The following is a 17,338-nucleotide window of genomic DNA, read 5'->3' as shown; positions in this document are numbered from 1 at the left end:
ATCAAGAATTCAATTGGTCCTGTTTGAATATAGAAAAACTTCTATGCTTTAAATATGTATTTTTTTTAAGGGTTTGATTTGAAATAATTAAAAAAGAACAATGTTGAGAATTTTAAAATATAGTACATGTTGACTCATTACTTAAGCCTATTATTTTAGTAGTAGAGGAACGGTTGATACATAATTTAAAATACAAAGAGTAGTGCAATTATAGTAGAATAAATTTCAAAGAGCAATATACAATTATTTTCAAACAAACGGGGTGTACATGTAATTTGCTCTAATAACTAATAAGGATTTTTATCTCCTATATTCAAATCTAAGTAGATATTTTCAAATTTTAGAATCATTTTTATAGTAAATAATTAAGTAAAAAAAGGGGTTTTCGCCAGGTCAGCATGTAACACTATAGGATGGCTTCCCAACTTTTGTAACATGCACATCTCTCTCTCTCTCTGTTATGCATGCATGTACATGCATTTTCATGTGATCCTTAAATTTTCAATTATTATGTAGGTTTGACCAATTTTTTTTTTTTTTATTAGTTAGATTTTCCATTTAAAGCTGAAATTAGGCATGTATGCCAGCTGAGTTCTTTGACTGATCTGATATGGTAAGTAGTTCTTATCAAAGCTTGGTAATATACAGCCTGTCATGATAATCTGATACTTCACCAAAATAAGGTTATGATAGTAAGTTAATCCAAGTCAATGCTGAAGGTGAATTCTATAGATATGAGGCTCCTCTCATTTTGGCCAACCCCTTGCAAACTAATCAGTTTCAAACTCAGAAACTGTATATGGATCTGTATATCCTTATCCAAAAATATTTCCCTTCAATTGTTCTTATATAAAGGTTCCGAAGGTCAGAATTTATATTCATCCTCTTTCCAGGGAATCAAAATCACTTCTATCACTTTCATCACGACTCTGGTTAGTTTCTCCTCTTCTTCTATTCAATTAGATGAGCAAACGATCTTAATTTTTCTTGACCCAATTCGATTAATGCTTGCAGGGGAACATAGGAAGCTTAAAGAATCTCATCAATGGCAGGGGGAGTATTTCTGGACGCAGAGAGTGCCAAAAAGGCACACCTTTATGAGTACAGGATCACTGGTACCTTTATCTTTGCTTGTTTTGTTGGAGCCATTGGAGGCTCTCTCTTCGGATATGATCTTGGTGTGTCTGGTATGTGAATTCTTTCTCTGTGTTTCTGGATCTTCATCTGGGTTTTTATCTTACTACTCCTAGTTAGACACATTTTTCTTCATTGCTTGGTAATCTTTCATCCTGTTATTGCTTTTTATGAAGAAATCAGTCATCCAGCACAGTAAGTACTACTAAAGGCAACAGGCAATCTTAGAATTTATTTGGTTCTGAGTTTTTCTAGCATAATTGTGTTCCCTCTCGTCTAACCCATCTTCGGGGCTCGATTCTGTTTTGGGCAATACTCCTTGCATCTGATACAGATCCTCTCCACTCCCTCTCACGGTCACCACAATTTTTTTCTCTCATGACCCACCTGTATTAATCTACTCAGGTCCACCAGTGTCAAGTGAGCTGTGAGAGAAAAAAATTAGGTGGATGAGAATAGTAGGTGAAGAGAATCTGGACTCACATCTTTGAACCCTAGGGGTCTTTCTTTTTCTTAAACCTCCTCCCCTCTACTTCAGGAGTGTACAAGAAGTAACTGGGTTAGAGAGGCCGTCACTCTCTTGATAAGGACTCTGTTGTTGAGCTCTAATCTTCAAAAAGTCAAAAAAAAAAAAAAAGAAGGAAACATTAATTTTCACTCTTGGTGTTTTTCTGGCTCTTGGGCTTGGGCCTTCAATTTAGCACTCTTTTTTCTCCCCCCTTTTTCTTTTGTCCTTTGGATTAATGAATGAGACTAATAATCTCATGTCAGATTTGAATAACCTAAATATGAAAACTTATGAAGAGTGCTGCTCTCTGCTTAATTCCTGGCTTTTAAGGCTGTGTTTTGTGAGTCTGAATATGTAATTAGCCTGCCAAGAATAGTAGTTCTGGAGAGAGTATATATGTTGATTCATAGGAAGTTACAGCCTGAACAAGCTAGCCAATTAATCTAGTCATGATCTGATAATTCTGTAGGCCTAATTATGTAGAAATGATGTCTCAGGTGGAGTGACTTCAATGGATGACTTCTTGGTTCGTTTCTTCCCAAAAATCTACAGAAGGAAACAAGAACATCTCAATGAGACTGATTACTGCAAGTATGATAACCAGCTTCTCACACTCTTTACTTCCTCTCTCTACTTTGCTGGCCTTGTGTCCACCTTTGGTGCCTCATATTTAACTAGAAAGAAAGGGAGGAGAGCAAGCATCATCTTTGGTGCTGTCAGTTTCTTCCTTGGTGGACTCCTAAATGCTGTCTCCGTCAACATGTTCATGCTCATCGTTGGTCGAATCCTTCTCGGCGTTGGCATAGGGTTCGGTAATCAGGCTGTCCCTCTCTATCTTTCAGAAACTGCACCACCAAAGATTAGAGGCAGCGTCAACCAACTATTCCAACTAACCACCTGCCTGGGCATTCTAGTAGCCAACATCATAAATTATTTCACTGATAAGCTTCACCCTTGGGGATGGAGATTGTCTCTTGGTCTAGCTATGGTTCCTGCAACTCTCATGTTTGTTGGGGGAATCTTTCTTCCTGAAACCCCTAACAGCCTTGTTGAACAAGGCAAACTAGAGCAGGCAAGAATTAATTTGGAGAGACTTAGAGGTACAAAAAATGTGGATGCAGAGTTTGAGGATCTCAAGATTGCAAGTGAAGCAGCTCGCGCTGTTGAACATCCCTTTCGCAATCTTCTAAAGCGTCAGCACCGGCCACAATTGGTGATTGGAGCTCTGGGAATTCCAGCATTCCAGCAACTTACTGGCATGAATTCTATACTCTTTTATGCTCCAGTTATGTTTCAGAGCTTGGGTTTTGGATCCAACACATCTCTCTACTCCTCCATCATAACAAGTTCAATGCTTGTGCTCGCAACATTTGTTTCCATGTATCTTGTTGATAGGAAAGGCCGGAGGTTCCTCTTCATGGAAGCTGGAATTCAAATGATCACCTCCATGGTATGAATTCATCACCCTGCTCTACTTAATTTTATTTATGTTATGTGACTAATAAAGCCTAATTTGGTGCATGAATCCTAGATTGTGCCAACTTAGTATATGATAGGTTAAAGGATTTAACTCAGTTTATTCCATCAGCTTTGGAACTTTTGACTCATTGATCAAATACCTATCATCTGGGATACATTAAATTTCCATCAAACCCAACAAAAATGATTAAAATCTCTTATATCTTGTAGCTTACTGAACTAATCCTTATCTTCAAAACCCCAATTAATTCTCTATTTAATTGATAAATTGCAGCTTGTGGTGGCCATTGTCCTTAGCACTCAAGTTTGGAAAAGGAGAGGAGCTTCCTAAAGGATATGCAGTTTTGCTTGTGATGATGATCTGCTTATTTGTCCTTGCTTATGGTTGGTCATGGGGACCTCTTGGGTGGCTGGTCACTAGTGAGATCTTTCCCTTAGAGATAAGATCTGCTGGGCAAAGTGTAGTGGTCTGCAACAACCTCTTATTTACTGCTCTTGTTGCACAGTGTTTCTTGGTGTCTCTCTGCAAACTCAAGTTTGGTATATTTTTGCTGTTCGTGGCCTTGATCATCTTCATGAGTCTTTTCATTTACTTCCTTCTGCCAGAGACAAAGCAAGTCCCAATAGAAGAGATAGTTCTTCTTTGGCAAAGCCACTGGTATTGGAAGAGATTTGTCCCACAATCAGATCACAAGGCAGTGCGTTTAGGTTAGGATTTTGTCAAGGAAACTTCTTAATTGCAAGCGAACTTCCTTTGGAGAGCCACAAAGAGCAACATTGAATTAGAATTTCGCATTTTGTTTATGTCAAAGACATTATATATTTGATTGAATTTATCATATTATATAATTTTTCTTCTTTCATATTTACTATCCTGCATTAAATTTATTAGCTATGTGACGAACATATACACATCTATAATGTAAAACCTTTTAGTTCTTGTCATGTAGTTTCTTTTCATATATACCAGTAGATGAACATACACACATATGAATGTCAACCTATTTTGTATTATATATTTAATTCATGTATAATATTCGAATTCAAGGACACTCTACACTTGTTGTATTTATCCTCGTTTTTGGATTAGAACATTATATGTGGTTGAATCCTATAACTCATGGTCATTGGGAAATTTTCTTTAAAAAACAGAATTCAAGCTTAGAAATAATCAATCGCCTACATAAATCTTGGTTTGAGAGTACAGTTCAAGGAATCCACATCAAATTGGTCAAACCAAAGGATACAATGATTTTAACAAATAAAATTTTGAAATAAACCTGAGGGAAATTTGTTAAACACAAACTCATCGAGGTCATATTTTGGTTTAAATTTCAAGTCTTGGCAACATTTTTTATCAGTAAAAAGTTAAAGAAGTCATATGCGGTATCCATGAAAGAAATGAAAGCTACCCATATATTTAAGGTCTAGTCGCCAATAGTTACTATTTCCCCTAAAGCTCAAACTACAAAGGAAGGATGACTTCAATGTACATGTCGACATTTCCCTACGTATCCCAAGCAGAGATCACATGACAAATGTGACTCCTACATTGATATCGTGTTTGATATTATTTCCACCTAAAAGTTCAAACTTTTAGGAAATAATAGCATGCAATCAATTAGTAGTTTTGCACACATTATTGATTAATTCTATTCCGCATTTTCGTGACCTCAAAAGCTGCTAATTCCATAACTTGTAAGTTGCCAATTTTCCCCAATGCAATCACCACCTAATATAAGTTTCTTAGTTTTTTCATGGATGTGAGATTCATCTCAGGGTAGCTTACATGTCTCGATCACATCCTCATATCCAATAGAATTTGCAGCCTGATATAAAAGAGCTTTCATTCTAATATCGATTGAGCTAGTAGATTATGTATTCAAAAATATCAAGCCCAATGATCAGGGTACACAATATGATATTCTTTGTGCTTGATTTTTTTTTTTCTTTTTCTTTTTGGGGTAAACCTTTGTGCTTGATTTGGAATAAGGTTGCATCATTTTCTTGTATTTTTTATTTAAATATTAAACACTTTTTGGCTTTAAATAATATTCTATTAAAAAAGTTTTTGCAAGTTTGGAAAAGATAGAAAACTATTTGCTTTCAAAAATCTAGAACCGAATAAATTTCTTCTTTTTGAAGTGAATCAATTCGTCAAGCGCCAACTAATTTTTTTCTCGATCCTACCGAAAAGCATATTCCAATCTAACGGTTAGTGAAGGTGGTCGCTACTGAAATCTGTTTGACGAGGCGGTTTTGGTCTTGGTAAGATGAAATTTGTCTACGCCCACAGTTTTACGATGAGAAAAGTAATTCAATGGGCCCTACCCAATGGGCCTCAGCCCACCAAGACGAACGAAAAGTAAGCTTAAATTAACCTGCCGTTTTAGCTCTGTTTCTTCCCATAGTTCATTCGCAACACTTTCTGGAAGCTCTGAAGAACACATCCAAAACACTCATATACATTTTTTTTCTCTTTCTGATCTCGTTTACTCATTGTAAGTTTGAATCTTCCCTTTATCGATCATTTTTAAGAATCAGATTCATCATCTGACCTTTTTCTTTTTGTTTTTCTGTTCTGTTTTGATCCCTCTGTTTTTCAGGTCTTTAATGGCGACCAAGAAGAGTGTGAGTTCTCTGACGGAGGCCGATTTGAAGGGGAAGAGGGTGTTTGTTAGAGTTGATCTGAATGTTCCTTTGGATGAAAGTTTGAATATTACCGATGATACTAGAGTTAGGGCATCTGTTCCCACGATCAAGTACTTGATGGGCCATGGTGCCAAGGTTATCCTCGCCAGCCATCTGGTAAGCAGTTCCTAATCCGACTTTTGGTAGTCTTTTTTATTGTTTAATTTTTCAGTTTTTCTGAAATGGGTTGTTTCTCACTTCCCTTCTGGTAAGATCAATGAGTATGTTTCTAATAGAAGTGAGTTCATCTTGTCTTTGAATTTATATTTTCTTTATCTTTTATGTCGGATTTTTTCTTCCGTTGTTTGCTTTGACTAATTTCTGGAATACTATTCCGAGGTTGGGCTTATGTTTTGTTAGCATTGATCTGCTGGTCATTTTGTATATTTTCAATAAATTGCCTTGTTGAGTTTTTCCTTATAGAAACAGAATGGACCCATCCGAAGGAAGGAAAAAAAAAAAAAAAAATCTTAGCTTCTTCTAGTTTAAAGTCGTACATCTTTGTTGTCTAAAGATGCTTGCTTTTATTGATCAAATTATCTTTGGTTTGGGGTTTTATTGTTACTTCTTCTTCTTCTATTTCTTTTTTTTTTTAATTGCTATTTTTTCTTTTTATTTATATCTTTCTTTCCTTTTCTTTTATTATTGTTAAATCTCATTTAATGCAGTGAATTTAGGTATGATGGGAGGGGGCTTTGATCATTTCGTCCACCCTTTTATGCTTATGGTATATTTTGAGATGTATACAGAATTTTTCTGTGATAGAAGTGTTGAATATAAAAGATTCTAGATTAGAGTGTTTTCTAATGGACTGTCCTGACGGAGAGCCTTGGTGCAACGGTAAGGCTGCTCCACTGTGATCAAGTTGGTCACATTTCAAGTATGGAAACATGCTCACTGATTAAGCAGGGTATGGCTGCCTACGTTATGACCCAGACTTTGCAGTGGTGGTAGCATTTGCACCATGTACACCCTTATTTAATATTGGTGCTGAATTACTGAATTATATGGGTTTTATGGAGACTTAGAAATGTTATATGGATTTCAGGGACGGCCCAAGGGTGTCACACCCAAGTACAGCTTGAAGCCTCTTGTTCCTAGATTGTCTGAGCTACTTGGCATCAAGGTATGTTTTAACTTTCAATTTGGTTGTGTTGCATATTGTATCTGAGACAAGGTTCTTTTTTCTTATCAAATGCGCCTCCTTTGATTAGGTTGAGATGGCTAATGACTGTATCGGCAGTGAAGTTGAGACATTGGTGGCTGGCCTCCCTGATGGGGGTGTTCTTCTCCTGGAGAATGTTAGGTTCTACAAGGAGGAAGAGAAAAATGACCCTGAGTTTGCAAAGAAGCTTGCTGCTCTTGCTGACCTTTACGTGAATGATGCATTTGGCACTGCTCACAGAGCCCATGCTTCCACAGAGGGAGTTGCAAAGTATTTGAAGCCTGCCGTTGCTGGATTCCTTATGCAGAAGGTATGGGAATATTTCTCTTCTTAATGATTCTCATTTATCTTTTCCAAGTATCTGCTAAACAAAAAGTTTATGCATTCTGAACAAGCATATGGAGAGGGTATTGTGTGTCTTCGCATATTATCAGGTTAGGGATTTTACCCCTTGATGATGGTGGCTTGTTGTCTCCCATAATTTTCTGATGTGTCCAGAATATCTTAGAATTAGAATACTGATTTTGACATTATCATAAAGGTCCCAATTGTTTTGGTGTTCAATGAAGAACCTGCATTGCACCCCTGAGAGATATTACATAGGAAGTAGTTTAGGCTTCGATAGTTGATTTGGTTATTCATAGATGGCTGCATCTGAGAATTCCTGAATAATTTCCACTTTCTCACTGCTGCCACAGTAAAAGTAATGTCTTGTGATCCTAATTTATTGTTGATTGTGTAATTCATTTAGCTTCCTAGTTTTTCGTATTTGTTGAAGTTTAGCTTGCTTTAAAGATGTTCATAAAAATGATAGGCTGGTTTGTACTTTCCAGGAACTTGACTATCTTGTTGGAGCAGTGTCAAATCCCAAGAGGCCATTTGCTGCTATTGTAGGTGGCTCAAAAGTGTCATCCAAGATTGGGGTTATGGAGTCCTTGTTTGAGAAGGTTAATATCCTTGTGCTGGGTGGAGGAATGATGTTCACGTTCTACAAAGCGCAAGGATATGCTGTTGGATCTTCCCTTGTCGAGGAAGACAAGCTTGATCTTGCAACATCACTTCTTGAGAAGGCCAAGTCCAAAGGTGTATCTGTTTTGCTTCCCACTGATGTGGTTATTGCAGACAAGTTCTCTGCTGATGCTAATACCAAGGTTTGTTCCTTCGCTGTTATATGTTAATACAATGGCTTCATGATTGGAACAAGGACATGATCTGAACATATTATATTAATGTTCTCACAGGTTGTGTCAGCATCTAGCATCCCAGATGGTTGGATGGGGTTGGACATTGGACCCGATTCCATCAAGACATTCAGTGAAACTTTGGATACTACCCAAACTATCATTTGGAATGGACCAATGGGCGTGTTCGAGTTTGAGAAGTTTGCCGCAGGAACAGACGTATGTCACGACCTGACAAAACAAATTTATCCTTTTTCTATGGAAATATATTACTGGGATACATTTTCTTGATCTAAAAGCTACTTCAATGCTTGAATATATTTCGTTTTCTTTGATAAATGTTGTACAGAGAGAATCATAAATCACCGAAAAATCAGTTTAGAATAAAATTCTTTGGAAGTCCATATACTAATATGGTCATCGACACAAATGCTTAAATGACCTATGAGCTGTGACTGCTCGCCCTTCATATGTCCTTGGTCTGGGAGTATTTAGTGCAATCCATTTTTTCTGAGCCTACCCTAAATATAGCATGAAATCTTAAATAAGTGTCACATGGGTTTTTATCAGTTCAAGACTAAAAACATTTCTCTATGTTTTTCAGGCAATTGCTAAGAAGTTGGCAGAGCTCACTGCAAAGGGTGTAACAACCATCATTGGAGGTGGTGATTCAGTTGCTGCTGTAGAAAAGGCAGGACTTGCAGACAAGATGAGTCACATCTCCACTGGGGGAGGTGCAAGCTTGGAGCTGCTCGAGGGAAAATCTCTTCCTGGAGTTCTTGCCCTTAATGATGCTTGAAGCAGTTCATGTTACAATTTTCCGTTTGGGTTCTCCCCTTTTGGTGGTGTTGTTTACCAGGCGTCCCTGTTTTATGTTATTTGTATCAAAATTAGAGCTAATGAGTCAGAGGCTATGAGTTGAATTTGAATAAGATGAATCTCTTTGAACATGAGTTATGTATTGCTTGAGGCCTGTCCTCTATAGAATGAGTGTTCATATCATAGGCATCTTCTATTGAGAAGAGTAAATTGGCAAATGTGGTGTGTTTCATACTGAATACTTGATGATCCTGCAAATTCATTTACAGATATCTATCAAACCTGGGCAGGTTAGGTTGAAGCTTAATTTTGTGGATGGTTGGACAGAAGGCCCCTTGATGACATTGTAATTTAAGTCCAAAATGGAAATTGATATTGACAGAATGAAGCATATATATTTTTTTTATGAAGCCAAAAGAGTCTTGTACAACCAGAATGTTATATTACAGGACTGTTTCAGTGTCAGAAAATAAAAATTTTACATGTTTCAGTTGTTTGAGAAAGTGGATATATTTACATTAGCTAGATGGAGACATATAGGTAGTAGATAGTAGGGCCATGGATCTTGTGAGGGAACTGGTAGTTTTGTCCCCAAGCTTGCAAAATTGATCCAAAGATGGATAATCTGATGTGAGTATGTCTTAGCTTGAGTTACTCTAACCACAATGCTTTCTATACTTCTACTTCTTGCCTTGGACCAAATGAAACATTGATATGGAGATGTACAAGGAACTTACTGTAGAAGTTATATATGAAAAAACCTTAACAGTTCTAGTTTGATAAGCTATCCCAAAAATTTGTTGGTAATCTTCATTTGGACCTTTGATTTTTTGTGTAAGTCTTTTCTCACTAGTAGTCACTAGTAGCATATTCAGTTAGAAGCACACTCTAATACCAAAATCATTAGTATTTCATACTTTGGTTTAGATTAAGTTGAAGAAAAAAAATAAAAAAATATATAATGATATTTTGGTCATAAAAATAATGAATTGTTTTTAATTAATTCATTTTAAATATTACAAAAAATGTACTTATAAATTTTTTTATTTGAATTAAAAATGACTTAAATCAAATCCAAGGGTCTAAATGAAAAGTACTTAATTTTTTTAATGAATAACTATATAATATTATTAATATTATCTGCATTGATAAAGTTTATCAATGCAGGGTTGGTAGAGTGGTAAACACTCATATTTAAGTAGTGAAAGAGGTTATAGAAATAAGTATGATTTGTCATGCAGGGTTGGTAAAGTGATAAACACTCATATTTTTTAATACTGAAGTTGTAGATTTGACTCTTGCTGATGATATATCTAATATCTTATCATTTATATATAAATCTCCTACTTACAAAAAAAAAAAAAACGACAGGTAAAATATTATTCAACTTTCTTAGGGAAAGGAGAATATATTCAATTAAAGCATACGCCAAACGGATGCCTTTTCTAAAAGAATATATAAAAACAAAATTAAAGTAGAAATGTAGGCGTTAAGGGTATAAAAAGTCCAAACCTAACGGAAGTTGCCATCATGTTGTCTTATTGTTAAAGACACGTATGTCCTCCATTACCGATAGTTCCAATTCTTCTAATTGCTAAAATACGCATTATGCGTACCATTTGTAAAAAGTCAACGATGTTATCATACCATGTCTCTGTTTTCTTTCTCTTACGCAGTACACATCAAGATTGATCTGGATCGTCTATTAATCATATGTTTTTGATGGTCAGAAGATAAACGCATGAGATTGAGGGAAGTATGATAAAAAGCTAGCCCTTCCACTAATGTTAATGCTAGGAAAGGAAAGCGTATTTAACACTCTGCGCCTGCTAGTTTTTTATCACCGCGGTTAGAACATAATTGAAAAATAAAAAAATGGACGGCGGTCTACTGTTTCGCGTTTCAAATGATGAAAGTAACAGCTAAATTCTTTACTAAACCGTTCCACTCTCCTCAATTCGTCAGATCCGAAGCTTTTTCTGTCAATAGATAGATTTCGAGAACGTTGATAGGGATGGAACTTCTCAACTGATCTATTACTGGGCTACTCTTCTTTCCTAATTTCCTGCTTTAATTGTTCGCTGCACAAGTTGAGTATGTGACGGAATGAAGTTAAAAAGGCAAGATTTTGATGGGTTCTAGTGAAGTTTACGGCTAATCTGGTATCATTTGCATTTGCAGAGAGCTTGAAGGGCTTAGCCATGGCAAATTATAGACGGCAATTTTCTGGTCAAGATGAGTCGCCTAGATCGAGGGAGTGGGATGGGTCGTCTAGATGGAATGAAAAGTTTAATTATGAAGTGCCTTCTACAAGTTGGAAGCCTTCTGGCTCTGAAGGACAATCGGTGAATTCTGGAGCTGCCCAGAAGGGTTTAAACATGCAATGGGTAGTACAGCTCACTGATGTTGCTGAAGGTTTACTTGCCAAGATGTATAGATTGAACCAAATTTTGGATTATCCAGACTCTGTTTCACATGTGTATTCTGATGCATTTTGGAAGTCTGGTGTGTTTCCAAATCATCCAAGAATCTGTACTTTGGTTTCGAAGAAGTTCCCTGAGCATCCCAACAAATTGCAAGTAGAACGGGTAAGAATTTGTGGTCTATTTTATGCTGAAAGTTTCAAATGAAAGAGGATATTAATTCCTTGGAAAAACATTGTGCAGGTTGATAAGATGGCTCTGGATGCTTTGCATGATAATGCTGAAGTCTATTTACAAAGTCTGGAACCGTGGGTGCTGGTATAGATATACTCTTTTGTCAAATTTATGTGCAATTAAAGAATGCCCTGAATACTTTGGCCAGGAGAGCTGAATGTGCATAACTAGTTTACTACATAAGATGACATTATATTCAGGCATACAATGACATTATTAGTGTTTTTATCTTTATTTTTTTGGGTGAATAAAAATATATATAAGCACCCCAAAGGGGAAAAAGTTACAAGGGTGAGGGAGGGAAGCCTGGCTGATAGAGCCGAGGAATGGCCGATAAAGATCTTTCTAGACCCCTAGGTAACAACAATGAACCTGTTTCTTGTGTATCAGCTAAGATCATATGGGATGCTGAGCAATTTTAGAGTTAAGATCATTGCAGATGGCTTCCCAAATCTGGTTAGAAGATCTAGATTTGGTAGTCCATCTGTGCATATTGCACTTAGTCCAAATCTGCGAATACAAGCATTGAACATCAGTTTCCTGACAGATTCTGCTAAGAAGTGGCCTTTGAAGGTGGAAGCTATCCAAACTATTTGATCTTGAGGGTGTCTAGATGTCGGCCAGATGGAGGTGAAGGCATGTTGCTAGATGGGTTTGGTGAAGGAAGGCAATGAGAAAGTGTTCTCTAAATAGTGAAGGCTCAACAAGGAGAGTGGCCTTTGAACTAGATTAGGTTGGCCCACAGGATCTTGGGAGAGGGGGTGCTGATATGGTCCAGGTGAAAGCCATAGAAATCACACCTTTCTTAGAGGGAAACTAGAGAAGTTTATCACAAGGAGTGATGAAGGGGGGAAGGGTGAGGGAGGAGAGGCTTTGGGGATGACGGATCCTTGGAGTTTCCTAGAATGGAGGAAAGAGATGTATCTTTGGCAATTCCAAAGATGTAGACAACTAGATACAACTTGGATACCAAGCGGGTGCCAGAATTCTAGCCAGAAGGAGATGCTAGAATAGTCAGTCATGAAGGAAATAGGTGAGAGAGGCAGAGCCAGAGAGGTAGGAGAAATATGCAGATCTAGGAGTGATTAGAGGTGAAGGGGCTATCCATATTGAATCTATCTTGAGGAGGTAGGAATAGATCCAGCTAACCTAGGTGGAATTTTCCTTAAAAGGAAATTTTATAGATGAGTATAAAGAGGAAGGCAATGTTGTAATCTCTACTTTTGCAGATGCCAAGACCTCGTTCAATTTTGGGACAACAAATTTTAGCCCAACTAATGACTTATGAGATGAAGGAACTTGGTGTTTCCTGGCCTTTCCCAGAGGAAGTTGGAGAAGAAATTTCATGACTTTGGCTGTAGATTTTGGTAGGATAAAGACTCCAAGCCCAGTAGATATAGGAGGACTGGAGGATCAATTTGATCAGGGCTAATCTACCGGCATAAGAAAGGAGTTTGCTTTCCTAGAGTCAAGGCTTCTTACGGATAAGATCAAGCATTGGAGTGTAGTGATGGCCATGGAAACAAGCAAGAATAAGAGGAAGGCCAAGGTACTTGACTAGGAGGGAGCCAAGGGAGAATCAGTGATTTGAAAAAGAGATGTAGAGAGAAAGTCGAAGGTACGGAATAGGAAGAGTTGGAATTTTAAGAGGTTGATCAGAGTCTAGAAATGGATTCAAAGAGCATGAGAGGGGACATGATGATTGAGATGGAGGATGCTTCGGCTTTACAAGAGATCATTAAGTCATTTGCAAAAAGCCAAGTGGGCGAGGTTGATTGATTTGCACTCAGGAACAAGGGGGTGGAGGCCAATCTGAGCTTCGATGCTACAAGAGAAAGCCTCAAATCAAAGAGAGAGGAAAACAGAGGGAGAGGGGCAGCCCTTGGGAGTTCCGAATTTAGAGGAGACGAATCAAGGACTAGGTCTGGTTTCAGTAGGAAAGTTGATTGCTTCATTCTCTTGAATGTAAACCTTGACACTCAAAGCATCAAGAACTAGCTCCTCCTTGATAATCAAAATCGCTGGAACTTCTTCAACATTAACCTCAACATCCAATTCTCATGGAGTTCCCTAACAATTTCTCATCAATACGATTCAAGGGAACAACTCCTTGGCCTCTGATTTCCATATAAAGAACACGGCGAGGATAAAGACTCTCTTTACTTCGATTCTAAACGACTGGATATCTTTTTCATAAAGAATTCAAGGAAGATTTGACAATTTTTTCCAGGAAAACCCCCCACGAAGAAAATACACTATTCATTCTTTTCTATCGAATTGATCATAACCACTGGTCTACTACCTACATTCCATGAAATTGTGCACCACAAGTAGGAGCTAATGGACAAACCTATGATATCATAAAAAGACATCACAATCCCTTGTGGAAAAAAAATCATTTGCTGAAATGGAAATAAGGATATTAGATTCCTACGAAGATAATTGGAAAGTTTCAACCAATGAGAACCCCTGTGGACCTGAAAAAAGGGTAAGGGCCTAGCAGAAATTACTTGTTTTTGGAGACCATGCTATCCATATATGTTGTGATGGCCAGTTCATATTGGATCCAGTTTCATTTTATTGGAATTGAGAGAATCAGAGAATAGCCAAAATTGCTTTAATTTATATTTTATTTTTGTTCCCAAAGTAACTCTCATCAACTAGCACTATTTTGATGTGAACCTTTAGGAGTAATTCATCGAATTGATTAGATATAAAATCAAAATATAATGTTGGTTTATTGGAACCATATAACCCCATACCAGGAACTCCTATTAACAGACAAATAGAAGTCCCAGCAGTGTATAAAATAAACTTTGTAGCAGAATATAGATATTTCTCCCCCCTCTCCCATGAATAGAAGTTGGTAAATGGGAATTAATTCTAATTTCCACATGATTAAAAAAAAAAAAAAGCATTGAGAAGAATGTGATCCTATTTAACCACCATACGTTGCTAACATCAAGAATTGGAACAATCGGGAATCTTGAGTAACTGGCCAAGCAACTGAAGTAGTTAAAGTTGTAATGAATGCCGTAAATAAAATGGGTCCTATGGGAAGTCCATCAATTCCTAATCTCCAGTGATATAAAAAATATTTATCCATTTAAAATCCTTCACGTAGTTTTTGTGATAGAATCTATAGATTGTATTATTTCTTAACTAGAGCTCTTTTTTTTGGGGCAACTTAAATAGACCTCATTTGCTGAAAACATGAGTTTACATGTATCTTAGTTATACTTATATCAACTGTTTCTTAGCATATCTCTTTTAGGTCTCTTACAATCAGTTACTCGATATGCTGCATGATACTGACACTTCAAAGCTTGCATAAGAACAATAGCTTCTTGGTGTGGCTTTGTCTTTCGTGTCCTAAGAGCCTGAAGAAATCTTGTCTTCCCTTCTTCTTCACTGTCTTTGATGATACAATTGAAGTAAACAAAAACGAGATTCCTTTTTCTTCTTTTGGCATGAATTTATAATTCTTTAGACCAAGAAGAACAAGTGATGTTCCTGCTGTTAAGCAGTGTTCAAAGTGCAAGGCAATCAGGGAATGTGTTTGTAGTTTGTACATCCATCAAACCATATGATTCATTCGATGAGTCTAGAAGTTAGATGTAGAAACTGCTCACGGAATCCATTGAAGTGGGATTTTTACTTTTAGTAAGTATGATTCTTTTGGTTTGTTCCCTTAGAACTCATCTCCAGTGAATGAATGTCCGTCTGAGTTGCCATACTTTACAATCTTATTTTAGGCATGGACTTACACTTCTTGTTTGTTTACTTTCTTTTGTATCAGCTCCTTCTTGATTTGATGGCATTCCGAGAACAAGCTTTGCGGCTCATATTAGACCTAAGTAGTACAGTCATTACCTTACTGGTAAGTAGTTGATTATTTATTGTGTTCTTTTACCTTGGAAAACACAATAGTTGAAAATTTTTCACATGATCATATGTAAAATGGTGCTGATATTTTGCAGCCCCATCAAAATTCACTGATTTTGCATGCATTTATGGATCTCTTCTGTTCATTCATCCGTGTTAACCTGTTTTCTGAGAAGGCAAGTTTACTTTCCGTCTCTTCTTGGATATTTCATACATACATATGCAGTTGTAATTATGTATTGACAGATTTAAGATCTTGTGGCAGATTCCTAGGAAAATGATGGTGCAAATGTATAACCTTTTGCATGCCATGTTAAGAAATGGCCGAGATTGTGAGTTTTATCATCGGTATGAATAATTTTATTGCCATTGCCCCAGTCAAATGGGTCCAGTTTTATTTCATTGTAAAGATTTGTTGTCCTATTAATTTACCTAAATTTCTAACGTGGGCCCCGCATCGGAATATAGTAAAATAATTCAGAGGTGGGGTCCATAGTGGGTCCCGCATGCCGCATGGGCCCACATAATACATATGGTGAAAAGGCATTAGTGCTTGCTCGATGGAGAGGTGATCTAGACTCATTATTCGGTCCCCCAATGTTCATTTCTGTCTCCGCCCGTGCAAGTAATGCCATTTGTAGTGCACTAGGTTGCAGTCAAACCTGAACTGCATCATCCCCCCCCCCCCCCTACAAAGAAAAAAAAGAAAAGAAAAGAACCAATAATATTTCTGTTTATATGAAAAAAAGAAGGGAGGAAGTGCTTCGAGGTTGCTTCCATTAGTAATAGCATGCCAATCATCTTTTGTTCTTTAGATAACAATTCTTTAATTTTGACTTCTTTAACTAAAGTGGGTGCTCATATGGGATTCCTACTAGGAACCTCTAGGGTCCCTATCATTCAGGTAGGTTGACCCAGCCAAGGCCCAAGGCCCAAGCAATCTTCCTACCAAGTGAATTCTATCATTAATTAAGCTTTACTTTAGCAGCCACTGATGTGTGCCTTGAGCATAGACCCTTTGTAGCCTATATGCTCTTGAATTAACAATCATGTTTATATTGCATTCTTGATTTCCTATGCTCTGTATCTTATTTTTACGCTTTCTTCAACAGTCTATACTTGCCCTTATCTTAGCAATGTGTCTCTTATATATTGCCTTTATTTTATGTGAGGGGAAAATACCACATTGTGGACCCTTTTTAAATGACTCTGTTAGTGAAGCTGGAAATCAAATTTGATAACTTGCGTTTAGAACTTTGTCCTCTCCATAGTTGGTTTGCTGTTGTATAATCTTTGGTTAAATACTTAAATGACACTTGCCTCTCCTGTTAGTTGGTGGAATGCAACTACACCCCCTTCTCACATGCAAATGATTCTTACATCCCCTCTTTTCTGGAAAACTTGACAATGACTTCCCTATTGTCAGTTTTCCCTGTTAAGTGGAACAAAATGTCAATTTTACCCTTGACATTGTCAAAGTACTAAAACACCTCTTGACTCCAAATGAACTTGAAATACTAAGATAGACCTTACTTATAACTGACTAAAAGGCTAAAATTCCCATAAATCTACAATTCCTCATACCAAAAATACCCTGCTTTTTTTTTTTTTTTTTTTTTTGATACCTCTTGGTTTTCAAGAGAATCTGCAAGAAAGAAAGGGTTTGGGAAACATCTAGGTTGTGGAAGAAACTTGGTTTTTAAGGAATAAGGGTCATGAGTTTCTTTTGGAGGTTGAGAAACACCTGACCATGGAGCAAGAGACCCGATTTCTCCCTGCTTGAGCTTCCACTGTTGCAGATTTTGGAGAAATCATCACC

The 17,338-nt window shown here is 37.1% G+C and overlaps 2 protein-coding genes and 1 pseudogene across 4 annotated transcripts in view; all 3 read left to right on the top strand.

The window, feature by feature from the left end:
* Nucleotides 1–651: 651 nt before the first annotated feature.
* LOC149005835 (sugar transport protein 14-like) lies at nucleotides 652–4,184 on the top strand (annotated as a pseudogene). Its single transcript, XR_016175685.1, has 4 exons — nucleotides 652–932; nucleotides 1,015–1,187; nucleotides 2,140–3,092; nucleotides 3,396–4,184. The product of XR_016175685.1 is annotated as a sugar transport protein 14-like (transcript).
* Nucleotides 4,185–5,512: 1,328 nt separating this feature from the next.
* Nucleotides 5,513–9,243, top strand: LOC149005834 (phosphoglycerate kinase, cytosolic-like). The gene is made up of 7 exons (XM_089169111.1): nucleotides 5,513–5,622; nucleotides 5,728–5,929; nucleotides 6,861–6,938; nucleotides 7,027–7,287; nucleotides 7,811–8,128; nucleotides 8,219–8,377; nucleotides 8,763–9,243. The coding sequence occupies exons 2-7, from the start codon at nucleotides 5,735–5,737 to the stop codon at nucleotides 8,955–8,957; spliced, it is 1,206 nt and encodes a 401-aa protein (XP_089025237.1). The 5' UTR covers nucleotides 5,513–5,622; nucleotides 5,728–5,734; the 3' UTR covers nucleotides 8,958–9,243.
* A 1,582-nt stretch (nucleotides 9,244–10,825) lies between these two features.
* Nucleotides 10,826–17,338, top strand: part of LOC149005833 (protein NAP1-like) — a 45,455-nt gene continuing 38,942 nt past the window's right edge. Inside the window, exons 1-6 of one of the 2 annotated variants that reach the window (XM_089168047.1) lie at nucleotides 10,826–11,071; nucleotides 11,159–11,565; nucleotides 11,644–11,718; nucleotides 15,434–15,514; nucleotides 15,615–15,695; nucleotides 15,785–15,867. In XM_089168047.1, coding sequence (XP_089024173.1) covers nucleotides 11,179–11,565; nucleotides 11,644–11,718; nucleotides 15,434–15,514; nucleotides 15,615–15,695; nucleotides 15,785–15,867 — 707 coding nt within the window. In that variant the 5' untranslated portion in view covers nucleotides 10,826–11,071; nucleotides 11,159–11,178. Of the gene's footprint in view, nucleotides 11,566–11,643; nucleotides 11,719–15,433; nucleotides 15,515–15,614; nucleotides 15,696–15,784; nucleotides 15,868–17,338 lie in introns of both variants that reach the window. The other variant, XM_089168046.1, reaches the window with a different exon arrangement.

Source organism: Hakea prostrata, chromosome 9, assembly GCF_041222555.1.
Source record: "Hakea prostrata isolate BN-2017 chromosome 9, UWA_Hpros_2, whole genome shotgun sequence".
In the NCBI taxonomy this organism is placed as follows: Eukaryota; Viridiplantae; Streptophyta; class Magnoliopsida; order Proteales; family Proteaceae; genus Hakea; species Hakea prostrata.
Note: the sequence above shows the minus strand (reverse complement) of the source record. Positions and strands in the feature narration are given on the sequence as shown.

What these genes read in the sequence shown, in the direction of transcription:
- LOC149005834 (XM_089169111.1), top strand. Translation starts at nt 5,735, where the DNA reads ATGGCGACCAAGAAGAGTGTGAGTTCTCTGACGGAGGCCGATTTGAAG. An exon ending in CTGGATTCCTTATGCAGAAG is followed by an intron (nt 7,288 to 7,810) that starts GTATGGGAATAT and finishes TGTACTTTCCAG; the next exon opens with GAACTTGACTATCTTGTTGG. An exon ending in AGTTTGCCGCAGGAACAGAC is followed by an intron (nt 8,378 to 8,762) that starts GTATGTCACGAC and finishes TATGTTTTTCAG; the next exon opens with GCAATTGCTAAGAAGTTGGC.